The 18,309-nt window shown below is 49.3% G+C and overlaps 1 protein-coding gene across 1 annotated transcript; it reads left to right on the forward strand.

The window, feature by feature from the left end:
• The first annotated feature begins 295 nt into the window (after positions 1–295).
• Positions 296–17,485, forward strand: PROK1 (prokineticin 1). The gene is made up of 4 exons (XM_063628017.1): positions 296–365; positions 11,164–11,467; positions 14,106–14,231; positions 16,362–17,485. The coding sequence occupies exons 2-4, from the start codon at positions 11,234–11,236 to the stop codon at positions 16,479–16,481; spliced, it is 480 nt and encodes a 159-aa protein (XP_063484087.1). The 5' UTR covers positions 296–365; positions 11,164–11,233; the 3' UTR covers positions 16,482–17,485.
• The last annotated feature ends 824 nt before the right edge of the window (positions 17,486–18,309 follow it).

The following is an 18,309-nucleotide window of genomic DNA, read 5'->3' on the forward strand; positions in this document are numbered from 1 at the left end:
AAAACAGCGCACCCACTCTCTGGCTCTGGAACTCGGTCTGCAGTGGGCCAGAGAGAGTGCGGTCCTGGGACTCTGCCTTATAGGGTGCTGTATGCTTTGGCTCTGTGTCCCCACCCAAATCTCATCCTGAATTGTAATAATTCCCACGTGTCAAGTGCGGGACCCAGTGGGAGGTAATTGAATCACAGGGGTGGTTTCCCCCATGCTGCTCTCATGATAGTGAGTGAGTTCTCATGAGATCTGATGGTTTTATAAGCGTCTGGTATTTCCCCTGCTGGCATTCATTCCCTCTCCTGCCACCCTGTGAAGAAGTGATTTCTGCCATGATTGTAAGTTTCCTGAGACTTCCCCAGCCATGTGGAACTGTGAGTCAATTAAACCTCTTTTCTTTATAAATTACCCATTCTTGGGTATTTCCTTATAGTAATGTGAGAATGGACTAATACATAGGGTTAGAGTGTTTGGAAGATGACAGGTGACAGGGTGGTGGGAGGGGGAAATTGAGTGCTGCTGGGGAAGAAGATGATCAGAAGATTAGCAGGCTGGACTTTGTGGTGTGCAGGCTGGGGGACCTGAGGCTGGTAAGGCAGGTGGGATAGGACATTGTCCTGTTAAGCTTCCAACCTAACCCCCAAACTCAGCCTTGGGCTCCAAGTTTGGGAACACAGGCTAAGAGAGAAGGGCCCCAAGCTTTCTTCTGGGTGGGGCTTTTTGCAAAAAGCTCCAGCAGGCCCAGACTGTTAAGGCTGCCTCTGGGCTCAGGGCCCCCATGCTGCCTTTCCCTCCTGTGCCCCAGATTCCCCCAAATATGAACCTTCAGGGCAGAGCAGGGGGCTGAGACTGGAGAGCATTAACAAACCTGGTGTGGGGGCCAATGGGAGAAGCCCCATAGTGGGAGGGGAAGGTGGGATGGGATGGGCATCATGGCGGGATGGTAAGAGGAGACAGTGGAGCTTATTAATGTCTCTTGTGGCCGGGGGCAGTGGCTCATACCTGCAATTCCAGCACTTTGGGAGGCTGAGGTGGGTGGATCTCTTGAGGCCAGGAGTTCAAGACCAGCCTGGCCAACATGGAGAAACCCCCTCCTCTACCCAAAATACAAAAAATTAGCTGGGATTACTCCTGTAATCTCAGCTACTTGGCAGGCTTAGGCACAAGAATCACTTGAACCTGGGAGGTGGGGGTTGCAGTGAGCCCAGATTGCATCACTGCGTTCCAGCCTTGGTGATAGAGCAAGACTCTGTCTAAAAAGAAAAAGGCCTCTTGTGCCTTTTTTTCCAGTCCTTCTTGACTGATCAGCCAACTTGACAGCTCCTAAGTGAGCCCCCATCCTGTGCCTAAGGCTGACCAGGCATGAGGAGGTGCAAACACTGCTTACCCTGAGATCCTGCTGCTGCACCTCCTTTCCTAGGCTCTGCCAAGTTATCATGGAATGTTCTTAAACAATATTCCCAGCCCTGTGGCCTGAGAAGATGGTTCTGTTAGAACAACTCTCCTTTTCACCTTTCCAGCTAAATGATGAGGGCTCCAGTGGGGCTGAAGAGCAATGTCCCATCATGAATGATATCCCAGTCCACAGGCGTGTTAGCCCACCCTCTCTCCTTCGGTTCCCTTAAAAATCTGGGAGGTGAGGCAGGTCCTGAAGATACAGACTGGAAGGAGTGAGGGAATCCAGCTGATCTCAGTGGCAGAGCTGGAACTCAAACCCAGGCTTCTTCATTCCAGGCCTCCTCCTCCTGGGCCATAGCTGGGTGGAGTTTGGGTTCTGCCAGTGTCCAGCTATGTGACTTAGGCACTTCCATGACTTCTGTGTTCAGGTTCCTTCTGGGTTCAGGAACTTATGGGTTCAGGTTCCTTCTCCATGTGGTGAGGGGTTAGAAACAGACCAGACTGCCTTGGGATGAAATCTTGAGGGTGAAAATGCCAAGTCCTGCCCTAGCAGTGGGCAGGAGAGAGAGCTGTGGAGAGAAAGCCCTTTCCCCTCTGTGGCTGGCTTCTTCCCAGCCTCCTGGGTCAGCCTGGGTCATCTTCCCTCTGGGCAGTGAAGCAGTTTTCACCCTGCCTGTGACTCTCAGTTTCTTTGTAGACTCCTTAGGCATTGTGACCGGGGAGCTTAGTCAAAATAACCAAATGCCACAGGGCCCCAGAGGAAGAAGTGTTCTAGCATTTGTTAGGACATGTTAAGAAACAAACACACACAATCTGAAACCAAGATAAAGTGGCTCTGGCCTTAAGCAGTGCCACTGGGAGACCTTAAGGGAGTGACTCCTTGCTTCTGTTCCTCTGGATCTAGTCCCTCTAAACAGCTGGGGTGAGGGAGGGACAGTGTATCGTTCAGATTTTGCTCTTTAGGGAGGCCTTCTCTGCAGTGATTACTTAAGGAAACAGGGTTTTATTGTGGTGCTGGCTGGCCAGGGCCTGGTTTTCTTGGTCCCAGGTTCACATCATACCTGATAGAAGGATAATGTGGGAAGAGGGGCAGATATGCTGTGAGTGCCAGTGCTGGTTTCCACAGCTGCTTAACAAGTTGCCACAAACTTAGTGGCTTTAAACAACAGACATTAATTTTTTCATAGGTTGAGAGGCCAGAAGTCTGAAATCAAGGCATTAGTAGGGCCACATTCTCCTGAAATCTCTAGGGGAGAATCTTTCCTTGCCTATTCGAGTTCCTGGTGGTGGCTGGTGTTCCTTGGCATGCAGCAGCACAATTCCAATCGTTGCCTCTGCTCCCCATGGCCTTCTTCTCTTCTCTCTCTTACAGGAACATTTGCCATTGGACTTAGGACTCGCTTCTGTAATACTGGATGATCTCATTCAAGATCCTTAAACTAATTACATCTGCAAAGAGTTTTTTCCCAAATATGGTCATATTCACAGGTTGGAGTGCGACAGAGACATATCTTTTTGGAACCACCGTTCAACCCACTAGTGTGTCTAAGCACTCCAAGAGTTCTGTCATGTACTCATAATACACCTGAGAGGAGGGTATTATTCCCATGTTTCAGAAGATAAAACTGAGGCTCAGAGAGGTGAGATAACTTGTACCAGTTCAAATGATCAGTGAGTGGCTGGACTAGGATGGAAACTGAGGGCTTCACCACCCAGACAAAAGGGCAGGGGCCAGCCTGTGGAAAGGTATGGAGGAATGCAAGCTCGGCCCATGGAGGAGCTGTGAGCAGGTTCATCCTGCTGCAGTTGTGAGTGTGTGAGGGTGGGAATGATGGGAGAGGAGGCTGAAGGAGAGCAGGGCATGTCTTTCAAGACCTTGGACCCAGGCTAAGGAGTTTGGGCTTGACCTGGGGATATAGAGGATCCTAGGAGACTTTGGAGCTCTCAGAGGTGAAGAGCAGACCTCTGGGTTGCATGGAAGATGGATTGCAAAGGGGTAAACCTGGAGGGAAGGGCCTGTCGGGAGGATGGGAAGAACAGCACCAGTGCAGATGGAAAGGGAAGGAAGAATCTGAAGTTAAGGGGAGGTCCAAGTGACAGGATTAAATGACCCATGAATTCAGATAAATTTAGGAATCTAGGAAGTTCCCAGGTTCAACTCCTAAGTGTATTGTGGTGCCTCTCAGAACGCTGGAAGAATGTGGCAGTGGGCAACCATGGTTTGTAGCTGCCCAAGATCCTTGGACACCTTCCTTGTATTCAGGTCTGAGTCAGTTATCTCCCAGTGCACTTGCAGAGGTGCAGGTGTGAGCACTGGGCTGTGCGATTGGACAGCCCACATGATCCTTTCACAAGAAAGAAGCAACTTGTAGAAAGGGGCTCTGCAGGGGCCTGGATGTCAGCAGATGATGGCAGAGGAAGCTGAACGGAGAGCTGGGCCAGGTCTCATCAGCAGAGGAGCTGCCTTTGGGAGACGCCTTCCTTGTTAGGCAATTCCGTGGTTGGTTCTGGACATTGTTCTTGGACACTCAGCTGCATCCTGTTTCTCAAGACACCCAACAACTCAACGAGCTACTTAACAGTCTTCATTAAATTCCATTACTGCTGAAGCCAGCCAGGCTGGACTCTGTTATTTACAACTAAGAACCCTGAACAATATAAGTGGGTTTAGCAGTGAGGGTGAAAAGGAGGTGAAAGGACAGGGGCATGCTGAATGTGAGGTGCCAGTGGGGTATCGATGTGGTGATGTCCAAGGGGCTATTGGCTCTATGGGCCAGAAGTGTGGGGTGGCCTGTGCTGGGAACACTGGTGTGAGATCATGAATGTGTAGGTGGCTGTGAGACCTATTCGGGACGGGTGTGGAGGGACAGGAGACCATCGAGTGTGGAACCTCAGTGAACAGCTTCTTTTAAGAGATAACAAGAAGCAGGAGAGACTTAGAAGGAGACTGAGAGGGGAGGATCTAGCCACAATGGTGTCATGAAAAGTAAGACAGGAATTCAAAGAAAGAGTAGTGCCTGGGCCAAAAAGGCACAAAAGGGCAAGGGAGATGAGGAATGAAAAAATGATGCCTCGCATTTGACATTTAAAAGGCTAAGGATGGGCCGGGCAAGGTGGCTCGTGCCTGTAGTCTCAGCATTTTGGGAGGCTGAGGTGGGCAGAATGCTTCAGCCCAGGAGTTCAAGTCCAGCCTGGGCAACATGGCAAAACACCATCTCTATGAAAAATACAAAAATTAGCCAGGCGTGGTGGTGCGCACCTGTAGTCCCAGCTACTGAGGTGGGAGGATCCCTTAGGCCTCGGACATTGAAGCTGGAGTGAGCCATGATCATACCACTGCACTCCAGCCTGGGTGACAAGGCAAGACCTTGTCTCAAAAAAAAAAAAAAAAAAAAAAAAAAAAAAAACCAGAACAGTAGAAGGATAAAGGTGACTTGGAGAAAGCAGTTCTGCTGGCACAATGGGAACAGGAGTGAGACTGGAGTGGGCTGAGGAGGGTGTGGGAGAAGAGGAAATGCAGAGCTCTCCTACAACTTACTGTGTTGGGAAGAAGAGGGGCAGGCAGGAGTGAAAGGAGAGGCTCATGCCACGCTCATGGGCTGAGCCAGGAGCCGCTGTGGCCGAGAGGTAGCGGTGGTCTGTGCGGGGGTGACTAGGGTAGATGCCAGGGTTGACAGCTTGTTTATCCTTAGGTACTAGATAGTCTGACACTGTCGTAGTGTTATCTTTTCTTGAATTACATCTTCTAGTTGTAGAATAAGAAAGTCTTGCAATCACTTGAAATCCAGTTAAAGGGATCACTTGAGTGAGGATGCCATTTAATGAAATTATTATTTTTGATTAAAAAAATGGAGATAGGGTCTTGTTCTGTTACCCAGGATGGTCTTGAACTCCTGGGCTCATGCAATCCTCCTGCCTTGGACTCTCAAAGTGCTGGGATAACAGGTGTCAGTCACTGCACCCAGCCGAGGATATCAGTTTTAAGGACTACTGGACACCTAGGCCTTGTTTTTTAAAATCCAGAGTTCTGAAGATGAGAGTGTATGGGGCGCAGGTTATTTATGGGTTAAGGAAACTCAGAGACCTGGGAGGGAGTCTACCTGGATGCAGACCAGGGGCCAATGTTTCCCGTGATCCCTCCATGCAGATATAGCCTCTGCCATGTCTGAATGTTGGAGTGCCCCCAGAATTCATATGCTGCAACCTAATCTCCCATGCAATAGTATTAAGAGGTAGGGCCTTTGGGGAGGTGATTAAATCATGACAGGGAGCCCTCAGAAATGGGATTACTTTCCTTATAAAAGAAGCTGGAGGGAGCTTGTTTGCCCCTTCCACCATGGGAAGACACAGCAACAAAGTGTCCTCTAGGAAGCAGAGAATGAGCCCTCACCACACACGGAATCTGCCAGCATCTTGATCTTGGACTCCCCAGCCTCCAGAGCAATACATTTCTGTTGTTTATAAATTACCCAGGCTAAGGTATTTTATTATAACAGCACAAGCAGCCTAAGACACTCCCCAGGTCCCTGTTATTCTCTGGACCCTGAGACTGCCCTGCCCCTCCCCTCCCTTCCCCTCCCCTCCCCTCCCCTCCCCTCCCTTCCCTTCCCTTTCCTTCCTTTCTTTCTTTTTGTTTGAGATGGAGTCTCACTCTGTCGCCCAGGCTGGAGTGCAGTGGCGCGATCTCAGCTCACCGCAAGCTCCGCCTCCCGGGTCCACGCCATTCTCCTGCCTCAGCCTCCCGAGTAGCTGGAACTACAGGCGCCCGCCACTACGCCTGGCTAATTTTTTTTGTATTTTTAGTAGAGACGGGGTTTCACCATGTTAGCCAGGATGGTACTCTTCTCTTTCTATTTTGTTTTCTTCTTCTTTTTTCTCCTTCTTCTTCTCCTCCTCCTCCTCTTCCAATTCTTCTCAGATTTGTCCAGCTTAAATTCAGGCTTTCAGCTGGCCTGAATTTATGACCCTGTACTGTACTAAGCCTCATCTTTCCTTTGCTCCGAGTCTCCAGAGTTTACCCCCGGGGTTCTTGGCTATTGTGCTGTAGGCCCCTTTGAAGCCTACGGCTCAGAATAGTGACTTCAAATGTATAAAATACAATATGTAAGATTATAAAAAATATCAAGTTTATTAAAATAAAGTTATCAAGATATTGATTAAAAACAAATTTGTGACATGGTAATACATGCGCTTCTTTATTAATGGATCAAGTAACAATCTAGCAGGGAGCATAGTAACTACAGTGATTTCAAGGTAGTGATGAGCAGGAATGATATTTGGAGCTATTTGCAGCAATAGTAATATGACATAAAAACATCTGTAATTTCTCCTGGCAACAAAATCACGGAACTGTTAAAACTTTTGTAGTTTGTGGCCTATGGTTCAAAGAGAATGTTAAAAATTCAGTTAGAAGTTAGTGAACATTAAGATGCAATTTTTCTCTCTACCAAGCTTATGGATTCTCTGAATTCTGCTCATGAGTTCCTCGGGGCTGTGACTCCAAGTTAACAACCCCCAGCCTGGATGATTGGGTTTCCTTTATTCTATTATTCCTTTCTTCATCTCTTTTTGAAACGGATCAGAGTTAATTCTTGTTTAATCATTAGCAACAAACCAGTAAAAAAGGGAGCATTTTTTTTTCTTTGAGACAGAGTCTCACTCTGTCACCCAGGCAGAGACGCAATCTGGGCTCACTGCAACCTCTGCCTTCCAGGTTCAAGTGATTCTCCTGCCTCAGCCTCCCGAGTAGCTGGGATTACAGGCACACGCTATCACGCCTGGCTAATTTTTGTATTTTTAGTACAAATGGGGTTTCACCATGTTGGCCAGGCTGGTCTTGAACTCTTGACCTCAGATGATCCACTTGCCTTGGCCTCCCAAAGTGCTGAGATTACAGGCGTGAGCCACTGCAACCAGCCAAAGGGAGCATATTTTAACACATGTGCTCAAACATTAACACAAGATCCGCCCGCTCAGGCAGGAGCAAGGAGACCCCTGGACATGGGCTCCCTTTCTAGCTTGCAGAACAATAACCATGATCTTAAGGTAGAGTTGAAAGGGGCCCCTCAACCCCTGCCCCGTGCTTGGGTGAGACTTATTCCATGCCTGAAGGTAAACAGTCTCAGGGGACTATGCCAGGTCAGGGAATATTCCACTCCATAGTCTCACTCCATGAGAAGGTCGCCCTACATCTTGAGGGGCCCCTCAAGATAGGCCTTGAGATTGGCTGTTGCTACACACACACACACACACACACGTCTGTATAAATGGTCCATGGTGACACTGACATCAGCTAAAGCAGAGAAATAAAGGCTGAAGTTATGAGATGTGACCTGCACGTAGCCCTCCTACACAGACACTCAATGGCATGCTGCCCACCTGCCCTCATTCTCTCTGCAGGTGTGTAGGAGTCTGGGAAAGGCTTGCCCGGCACATCTTCTCCACTAGCTCTCTCCTCCCTCAGGGGAACCAAGTCCATTTTTAGCACTTTCACCATTTCCCATCCATTTTTTACCACTCACTTCTTGACTCACCTCCCCTCTGGCTTCCCTCCTTTGTCTCCTCCAGTTCCTGCTTGCTTAGTTCAGGGTTTTCCTCTCCTTTCCACTGTCCTTTTCTACACTGGATCTGTCAGCCAAAAAGTAACCCTAACCGTGGCAAAAAAGAGTCAAGTACTTTTGAAGTCCACCTAGACATGGGAACAGGAGAGCTCTAAGGTCTAGAGGTAAATTAGACCCTAGAAGTGCGAGTTCCTGATTCTGGCACATGGAAGGAACTGAATGAATGTGCAATTGAGTTATTGAATAAAGAACCAGTACTGCTTATCCCCGGAGCTCCTCAGAGTCTCTTCTGGGATTTCCACCAAGTTGCCCTCTGTCCCTTGCCCTCCTCTAATTAAAATGGCTTTTCCTCAAGCACTAGCACTCAAGAGAAATAAAATGCTTTTAATCAATGTTATTGGTTTTGTTTTGCAACAGCATTTCTTGCTACCATTCTTCACTGCAATTGTGAGATGATTAGTTTTGTGTGTTTGGGGCAGCCTGAGAATCACATGATCTGACATTGCCTCTTGGAAGGCGACCTTGTGAGGTGGGGTAGTGTGTGCAGGGCAAGCAGAGCCCTCAGGACCACTTCTGTAAGGTGTTCAAGCCCCCAGCAAAGTGCTGCCTCCTCCCTAGGTAGCTTTTCTCCCAGAGCGAAAGGTCCTCCGAGGCTCAGATGGTCTCTTGGTTCTTCTGTCATCAGCCTGGCCCAGTGTCACAGTGTACAGGTGGGCCTTACAGACTCATTATTTTGATTCTCACCTCCCAGGAGAATTTTGTATTAAAGCATACCAGTTTATATGTTTATAGTAAAAATTGGCCATTGGTAGCAAATGCTGCTGTGTGCCAGGCATTGTGTTAAGCACTTCATATGCATCATCTCACTTAACTCTCCATCTGCAGTCAGAGGGATGCTTTCAAGGTGTGAATCAGGCCAGGTGCAGTGGTGCGTGTCTACAGTCCTAGCTATTCAGGAGGCTGAGGCAGGAGCATCACTTGAGCCCAGGAGTTCCAGGCTGCAGTGAGCTATAATCACACTCCAACCTGGGTAACAGAGCAAGACCTTGTCTCTAAAAAAAAATCCAGGTGTATACCAGATCCTGCCTCTCCCCTGCTCCAAACTCTCCAAGGGTTCCCATCACACTTGGAGTCCGGTTCCTGCCATGTCCCACGAGGCAGGCTGGATTTGGCCTTTGGCTCCTGCTGCAACTGCATCCCCTCCCATCCCGTCCCCTGGCTCACCTCGCTCTTTGCTTCTCCTGGAACTGGCCACAAAGCCCTGCCACAGGGTTGTTGCACTGACTTTTCCTCCAGGCTCTGTACAGCTCACTCCTTCACTTTATCAGTCATCTGCACAAGTGCCTTCTCAGAGAGACCCTTACCACATCTAAAATATCACCACTTGTCAAGGTTTGTTGCCTTCCCTGCCTTTCCCCCCACAACCTTTTTTTTAAATTTTTTGAGACACAGTCTCGTTTTGTTGCCCAGGCTGGAGTGCAGTGGCACGATCTCGGCTCACTGCAACCTCCGCCTCCCAGGTTCAAGCGATTCTCTTGCCTCAGCCTCCCGAGTAGCTTGGGATTACAGGCGTGAGCCACCACAGCTGGCTAATTTTTATATTTTTACTAGAGACGGGGTTTCACCATGTTGACCAGGCTGGTCTCGAACTCCTGACCTCAAACGATCCGCCTGCCTCTACCTTCTAACCCAAAGTGCTGGGATTACAAGCATGAGCCACCGCGCCTGGCCCCCTGCCTTCCTTTTTAACAATGCTCAACACAACTGGCCATTTTATTACAAATCTGTTTATTTGTCTATTACCCGTCTCCTTGACTATAGTCAAAATTACATGAGGACAGGGTTTTGTTTTGTTCACTGCTATATTCCCAGTGCCAAGAACAGTGCCTTCAATACAGTAGGCTCTCAATAAATATGGTCAATGAATAAATAAATAGATGAATACTCACAAAATCGTATGATGTAAGTGCTATTCTTATCCCATGTTATAGATAGGAAAACTGAGGCTTGGAGAGATTAGCAATATTTTCAAGGTCATGAAGCCACCGATCTGAATCAAAGCATCTGCCTCTAGGGGCTTAGCTCCCAGCCCCTGTGCTAGTTAATCTTCCTCTCTGTACTCATAAATGCCTATCAACATTTCGATGTGGAAACCCTAGACCCATGTGACATTTGATGAGAAAGGTTTTGTGGATGAATCTGTTTGTGAAATACTACAAACTGCATTTCCCACTTGGTGTTTCAAACACTTATTAGCATATGAAAGGCCCTGAAAACTTCTGCAAAAGACAAGTCGGTTTGTGTTTCCCAGATTTTTTACTGTAGAGGTCTTTTATTTGTTTATTTGTATATTAACATATTGCAACACATACCTTGGGAAATGTTGGCTTTTATTACTGTGGAGAGAAGGCAGATCATCTGACAAAGCACTGGGAGCTCTCTCTGGATCATATGACACAGAGAGGGCTGGGGTCAGGGGCTTCCCTCACAGGAGGAGGGGCCATCCCCAAAGTCAACTTCCCACCAGACTGGCATCTGAGCCCACCGTGTTTATACACTCACGGATAAGGCCACTCTCATGCTCACCCCTAAAACTGGAAGGCCAGTGGTGTGGCTCTAGTACCTTTCAGCCACAGTCCATACCAACTCGGCTCTGCAGGGTTCTGAGGGAGTGTGTGCCCTGTGTGTTTGCTGGCTTTCTGCCCTTGGGTCATTGTACCAAGGGACACTTGCTGGTGTTCATCCTGAGCCCATGAGAGAGCAAATCCTTATGTGTGTGTCACTTAGGAACATCAGCCACACGAGTCTGGTCTTTTTTTCCTCACTGTCTTATGGCTCCTCACTATAATTTTAAGCTTTTAGAGAAATAAGGATACCACCTAACCCTCTTCTGTCTTCTCAGCTACCTCTGTGTTGAGCCCATGGTAAATGCCTAGATAAGTCTTGGTGTGAGTGTGAGGGAACCAATAATCCTCTATGTCGCATAGTTTGGTGCAGGGAAGGATAAATTAGGATGTTGCAAATCCCTTAATTCATTACCAGAGCCTTTCCTCTGCCCCAAGTAGGATAGAAGGATACCCAGAGGCAGAAAAGAACATTGAGTGGAATGTACATAACTATCTGAATCACTGCGTTCTTGGGAGAGTTAGAGCAACTGTCAAAGCCCCCGAAGTATCCATTTTTATTGGTTTTGATGTTGATTTGATGTTGTTAGAGATTCAGGTCTCATCTTCGCTTCTGAGATCATCTGAGTAACATCGGTGTTGGAGAAGGGAAGAGCAGAGATGAGGCATCCACAGGCAGCCCCGGATCCTGAGTGTAAACATCTGGGAGGAGGCGGGGGATGCAGGAGAGCCTGGCCTTCCCAGCTTGCCAGGCACAAGGCTGAGCAGGAGGAAGCGAGAGGCATCCAAGCAGGCAGTGTTTTGCCTTCACCCCAAGTGACCATGAGAGGTGCCATGCGAGTCTCAATCATGCTCCTCCTAGTAACTGTGTCTGACTGTGCTGTGATCACAGGGGTAAGTCACCTAACATTCTCTGTGCCCTGGGTTTTGGGAAGATGTCAGGGTCTGCATGGGTTGTGAGCCCAGCAACCATGCAGGAGGCTCTGTTGGCTCAACACACTGTGAACCAAAGGGAATGGGGAGTTATGCATTTAAGGGATTGCATGCGATTTTCAGATAGTTAGACCTCACTCTACTAAATGGGATCTGCTTTTGAGAAGCTGTGTATGAATCAAATCCTGTTTTAAATGCATTAGTAGAGCATTGAACATTTTGAAGTTCAGTCCTTTGGTAAAATGAAGATTCCTATTAAGTAATAAGGAATTCCTTTATAAAGTGGATTGGCAAACCTTAATTTATCTTTTGTGTGAATTTTAATTTTTATTTATGGTCTGATTCACATATTAATATTAATATTAATTTACATAGCATGTTGACTTAATTAAAGGCAGTAAGCTTAATTAAAGATGGTAAGCTTATAAACTTCTATTGTATAAATTTAACCTCTGCTTAGAAAGGATATCTTTGAAACTCTTTCACTCTGTGCCTGCCTAGTTAGTTCTGAGAGGAATATGGGTGACACTAACATTCAGCTGAGTGTACCCCAAAGCAAGCATCCAGATAACAAGTAGAAATCCAGTCTCGAAGCAGAGGTTCAGCATACGGGCACTGTACAATTGGTTCAAAATATTCAGATCACGGTTTTCTCTCAGAAGTTTGCTTTTACCTCAAAACGCCTTCAAATAGGGGCACATGATGTGTAATGGTAGCGGGACCATTCTTAATGAAGCAGAAAGCAATGCTTTACCTGAGAGCTTTCCATATAAAATCCACTGGAAAAAAAAGGTCGGGGGAGCAGGGAAACTAACTTTTAGTTCAGCCTCCACCAGCTTTTTACATGGATAATGGAAATGTAGAGAAATGCCAAACAATTCCTGGAATTGGGTTAATTTTACCATTCACAGAAAGGACAAATTCTTTCTTTTCTCTTTTAAAGGAAAAACACTGAGTTCAAAAGAACAAATATTAACGGTGAGTCAAATGCTTTTGAGATCCAAAGCAAAAGTAAAAGTAATTGTGAAGGCAGAATTATACCTAATGAAGTGTTTACACTGTAGGCTGCCCTTCTATGGGGTAGCTTGAAAATCTAGGAGGGCAAGAACAATGGAGAGAAGCCCCGGCTGCTGCACGGTGAGGGCAGGAGCAGCGTGGCTGGCCTGGATGCCAGGCTTGCCTCACCACCCGTGCCAGCTCCAGCACTGGCCCAGAGTGACAGCAGGGCAGGCAGATCTGAGAGTGGCAGGCAAACATTTTCACAGTGAAAAGCACAATAGACAGCACTTTTCCCTAGGTGAGGGAAACCCAAGAAAGACAGCTGAGTGGTTAGAACAGGGCAGTAAGGGGAGGTCAGGAAACCCCAGGCTCCCCACAGCCTCCATGTCCTGCTGGTGTCCCACTTCTGATTCTCAGCAGGAGCCCAGGCTCCACCACCTCTACACTCCCCTGCTCCCTGGACTGTAACTGTCCCCACATCCAAGGCTTTATGATCCTTCTTCCGAGAGTGGGACAGCGATGCCCCACCTCTATGGGAGAAGAAGAGTCGACTGGGGTTTCCTTTACCCCAACCCCAAGCTTTTGTGGCCTGGCTGGGTGTGAGATGTGCCCTTGCTGGGCTGGAGACAGGCACAGCTGGGTGCTCACCACCTGTAACTCCTCTGCATGATCAGTGGAGCTGACATCCACTCTTTCCCTCTTGGGTCTGGGCAAGTAGGAGGCTTCCAGGTCCTGCCACGTCCCACACAGCAGCCTGAAGGTGCCCATAGGCTGTTATTGGAGAAGAGTGATCCAAAACCCAGCTTTGCATTTCAGCTCAGAAAAGCCACATAGCGTCTCTGAGAATGGCAAGTGTGGATGCTTCTTCAGCAGGTCCCCACCTGAGTCTGGAGCAGTTAAGAGTTCTGTCTTCCCTGGCCCTGGCTTTTATTTAATGTGGGCTCATGTGGCCTTCTTTACAAATGGTACCTTCCCCAAACCAGGCAGGGCCGCTCAGCCCCTGTTCTGCGATCCTCTCTGGGGATCATGGAAGTCAGCAGAGAAACCCTGGGAGAGGCACCTGTTCACTGGGGTGCTGGCCCCTCGGCTGAGGCTGGGCCTCTTGAGGGCCAGGATGGGGGTGCCTCCATGCAGAGGGGAGGCACTGACCACAGTGCAGAGTCAGGGCTGGAGACTCCTGGTCCAAGGCAGCTCAGCACTGACCACCCAGGAATTTGGGCCATCAGGGTCCCTCCCACCTTTGAGAATTCTAATTAATTCAATTCCACCAGCATCCATTGAGCATCTACTTAGCCCTAGAAAAACTATGCCTTCTAACCTCCAGCCTTGTCAGAAAAGGACTGTCTTCCTTCTGACTGGCCTCCAGGAGCTTGGAAGTTTCCTCAGATCCAGATCCAATGCCCCCCTGAGCCCTGAGCCTCCCCATGAGGGGAGCAAGGCAATAAAGTGTGGCCCAGGGCGTTCTGTAAGGCTAAGGCCAGGGGTGATACTCTCAGCCTCTTCTTGCTCCATCCTGATAAGGGCTTTTTGGATCTGCCCTTCCCTTCTGCTTTCTCTTGGGTGCACTAATGGACTGTTCCCTTCTCTCTCCCTCCTACAGGCCTGTCAGCGGGATGTCCAGTGTGGGACAGGCACTTGCTGTGCCATCAGCCTGTGGCTTCGAGGGCTGCGGATGTGCACCCCGCTGGGGCGGGAAGGCGAGGAATGCCACCCCGGCAGCCACAAGGTACTCTGCAGACACTGCATGGGTGCACATATGTGGGTGGGCCATACGAGGAGCAGAGGGTGATGTCTTGGGGCCTTGCTCTAGCTAGGAAGACCAGAGAGGCTGGCTCCAGAGAGGCAGTCTAGGGAGGCTGTGGCTCCAGAGGACTTCACCCTCCTCTGACAGCTGATCCAGCCCCTGAATGTCCAAGGGGAAGCAGAAGGCTATGGGGTTGCTGTGCCCCCGCCACCAACAGGCATCCACCTTACTTAGTGCCCTGCAGATAACACATTTGTACATTTATTTGTACAGGGCCTGACATGATCCATCTACAAACTTCTAGCACAGGTTGGAGAACCACTGATCTTTATCTGATCCTCACTGCAACCCTGGGCAATGCTGAGGAAACTGACATACAGCAAAGTCATGTGACTGGCTCAAGGCACACAACCAATGAGACAGAGCTGGGACTGGAACTGCAGTTTTCCGATGCCACCTCTAGTTATACCTCACTGATGTTGGGCACTGCCTCCTTGTTTTTGGGGGGCAGCCTCAGGTGGAGGGGTGCCACTGATCTCATAGGCTGTTAGACAAGCTGGGCATTCCCAGCCCCTAATTTGCTGTGTGGACTTGGGCAAATTACTCACCTGCTCTCGGGCCACATTTATACGATGAGTGGAGCAGACTCACTACCACTAATGTCCCTTATGGATCTGACGAATTCAGATTTGGGAAGGATCTCACATGCCCTTTGCTCTATAAGAACTTCCCTTCAGGGACACAAAAGTAGACCCACAAAATCGCCTTCCACACCTGGTCAGGCCTACAGTGAGGCAAGTGAGGTGCCCACTTTAAGAAGTCACTCTCTCTTGTGCCCTAAGTACATAGCTCCTGCCTTGCTCCCACTCCTTGACCTCCAGCTCCCAGTCGAGTCCTCTGGAGCCACAGCCTCCCTGCTGCACTCCCTCTCTGGAGCCACTTTACCGCACTTTACCAGTTAACCGGTGAAGCTCCCAATTCCCACAGCTTTTTCATTAAAATGCAAATGGTGGTGGTTCAATCTAGTCTGACATTGACATATTAGAAGGCAATTAGGGCGTTTCTACAGGCTCTCGGGTGACTTGCTCCCCTCCCTGGGCCTTGCCCCTCTCCCTACATGTACCCCTCTGTCTGAATTAGACATTCCTGAGCACAGGCTCTCAGGCTTACCAGCTGTCTTCCACCTGGACTCAGGCATGTTTCCTGCTCTTCGGGGACTTGCCTGCACCCTGGCTCGGTTCTCATCTGGGCACGGAGCATCCTCCAGCGGTCTCTCTCCCAATCACAGCCCCTGTCCAACCTCCTGTCCCAGGATGAAGAGGGGCTAGGGAGTGGTGAATGAGGCAGGACAATGTGGCAGTCCTTGTAACCTTGGGGAATGTGAGGTGGTTCAGCTCCTGATCCATATTCCCAATACAGACAACAGTGGTAATAAAAACTAATGCTGAGTGCTTCCTACATGCCACCCTTCATACTGGGTGCTTTTTGTTATTTTAACCTCTTTATAACCATATGTGGTAGGTGCTATTGTTAACCCATTTTACAAATGATAAAGCTGAGGCACAGAGAGGCCAAATGATTTGCTGATTGTCACACAGCTGGGAAGTGGTAGACCTGGGATTTGAACCCAGGCAGTCTGACAATGGGTCCATGCTCCTAACTTCTCCCTGAGGATACCCCATTGGTTTAGCACTCCTCTGGGGTGTGAGTCAGGGCAGAGGTGGTGGCTGTTCTATTCACGGCTGCACTTGCAGCACCCACCACGGTGTTGAGCCCATAATGGATGAGCAACAAACATTCAATCAATGGACGTGTGTGTGCGCGTGTGTGTGTGTGTGCAGGCACATGTGTGCTGAGTCTCCAGAGCCAGGTAGCCTGGGTGCAAATCCTAGCTCCTCCACAAATTAGCTGTGTGATCTTGGCATATTGCTTAGCCACACCGTACCTCGGTTTCCTCATCTCTAATTGCTATTATTGTTGTGCTAGGTGCAGTGGAGAAGTGGGCTAGGGTGTGGGGGTGAGACATTTGCCAGTGCTGGGCTGAGCAGAGACTGCTGCCAGGAGGCTCACCCACCTCCCTTTGGTGAAGGTGTTGCTTTCTTCTTTCCTTAGGTCCCCTTCTTTAGGAAACGCAAGCACCACACCTGTCCTTGCTTGCCCAACCTGCTGTGCTCCAGGTTCCCGGACGGCAGGTACCGCTGCTCCATGGACTTGAAGAACATCAATTTTTAGGCGCTTGCCCGGTCTCAGGATACCCACCATCCTTTTCCTGAGCACAGCCTGAATTTTTATTTCTGCCATGCAACCCAGCTCCCATGACTCTCCCAGTCCCTACACTGACTACCCTGATCTCTCTTGCCTAGTACGCACACATGCACACAGGCAGACATACCTCCCATCATGACATGGTCCCCAGGCTGGCCTGAGGATGTCCCAGCTTGAGGCTGTGGTGTGAGAGGTGGCCAGCCTGGTTCTCTTCCCTGCTCAGGCTGCCAGAGAGGTGGTAAATGGCAGAAAGGACATTCCCCCTCCCCTCCCCAGGTGACCTGCTCTCTTTCCTGGGCCCTGCCCCCTCCCCACATGTATCCCTCAGTCTGAATTACACATTCCTGGGCACAGCCTCTTGGGTGCATTGCTCAGAGTCCCAGGTCCTGGCCTGACCCTCAGGCCCTTTACGTGAGGTCTGTGAGGACCAATTTGTGGGTAGTTCATCTTCCCTTGATTGGTTAACTCCTTAGTTTTAGACCACAGACTCAAGATTGGCTCTTCCCAGAGGGCAGCAGACAGTCACCCCAAGGCAGGTGTAGGGAGCCCAGAGAGGTCAATCAGCCCCCTGAAGACTCTGGTCCCAGCCAGCCTGTAGCTTGTGACCTGTGACCTGTGACCTTCTGCCAGAATTGCCATGCCTCTGAGGCCCCCTCTTACCACACTTTACCAGTTAACCACTGAAGCCCCCGATTCCCACAGCTTTGCCATTAAAATGCAAATGGTGGTGGTTCAATCTAATCTGATATTGACATATTAGAAGGCAATTAGGGTGTTTCCTTAAACAACTCCTTTCCAAGGATCTGCCCTGAGAGCAGGTTGGTGACTTTGAGGACAGTCCTCTGTCCAGATTGGGGTGGGAGCAATGGACAGGGAGCAGGACAGGGGCTGAAAGGGGCACTGATTTCAGACCAGGGAGGCAACTACACACCAACCTGCTGGCTTTAGAATAAAAGCACAAACTGAACTGAGATGTGTGGCGTGGTATTCCTGCTGTCAGTTTCAGCCAGGGTCTATGCCTCTGTGGCAACCTGGGGAGGAAGGCAAGGACCACGTTGTGTCCAGGTTGGGGAGGGGTGTGACTGGTGTTCCTCCCCTCCCCAACCCCACCAGGGTCTATTTTTTGGAGAGAGTGGATTTCAGGGTCTTTTTGAAGAAAGGATAAGAGGCAGCCTTGTGGGCTCTGGGCAGGGGGTGCGCTGCACGGAAGGGTTGGGGGCAGGAAGGGGCTGTGAGCTGGCATGGGCTGGAAAGATTCCGTTGCTGAGATCGCTTAGCAGGGACCAGCTGCAACTCTCATTTTTGAAATTTGGTACCATTTGTTTTAGGTCAAATATTTGACCCCACCAGGCCACTGTGTGCCTGGAGTGAAGAAATCCATATTACTGATGGAGCTGGCAAGGATGTGAGCCCTCCATCCTAACCCAGAGGCTGGGAGCCTCCTGTAAATGTAGCTTCCTGGTCTCGCTGTCTCCTCTGCTCCTCAATTTTTAGTCCAGAAAAATGTAACATACAATAGGAAAGCACATCATGTTCCATTCTATTTCTTAGAAGCCTCCAGGAAGACTATGGTTTCTGAGGCTTGGAGGGCTGGTTCTGCGTGTGTTCTCCATCCATCAACCTTTCCTGCTCAGGAGATGCCCAGGACAGTCTTTATTCCAGGACCCACTTAAGCCAGGCCAGGCCCCCACAGGGTCCTTTCTTTGTTTTTTTTTTTTTGTTTGTTTTTGTCTCCTTTTATGGACATCGTCACCTGCTGTGGTGACTTGGGACCTTCTTGCAGCCCATGAATCGC

The sequence above is a fragment of the Symphalangus syndactylus genome, chromosome 12 (genome assembly GCF_028878055.3).
Source record: "Symphalangus syndactylus isolate Jambi chromosome 12, NHGRI_mSymSyn1-v2.1_pri, whole genome shotgun sequence".
Taxonomy (NCBI): domain Eukaryota; kingdom Metazoa; phylum Chordata; class Mammalia; order Primates; family Hylobatidae; genus Symphalangus; species Symphalangus syndactylus.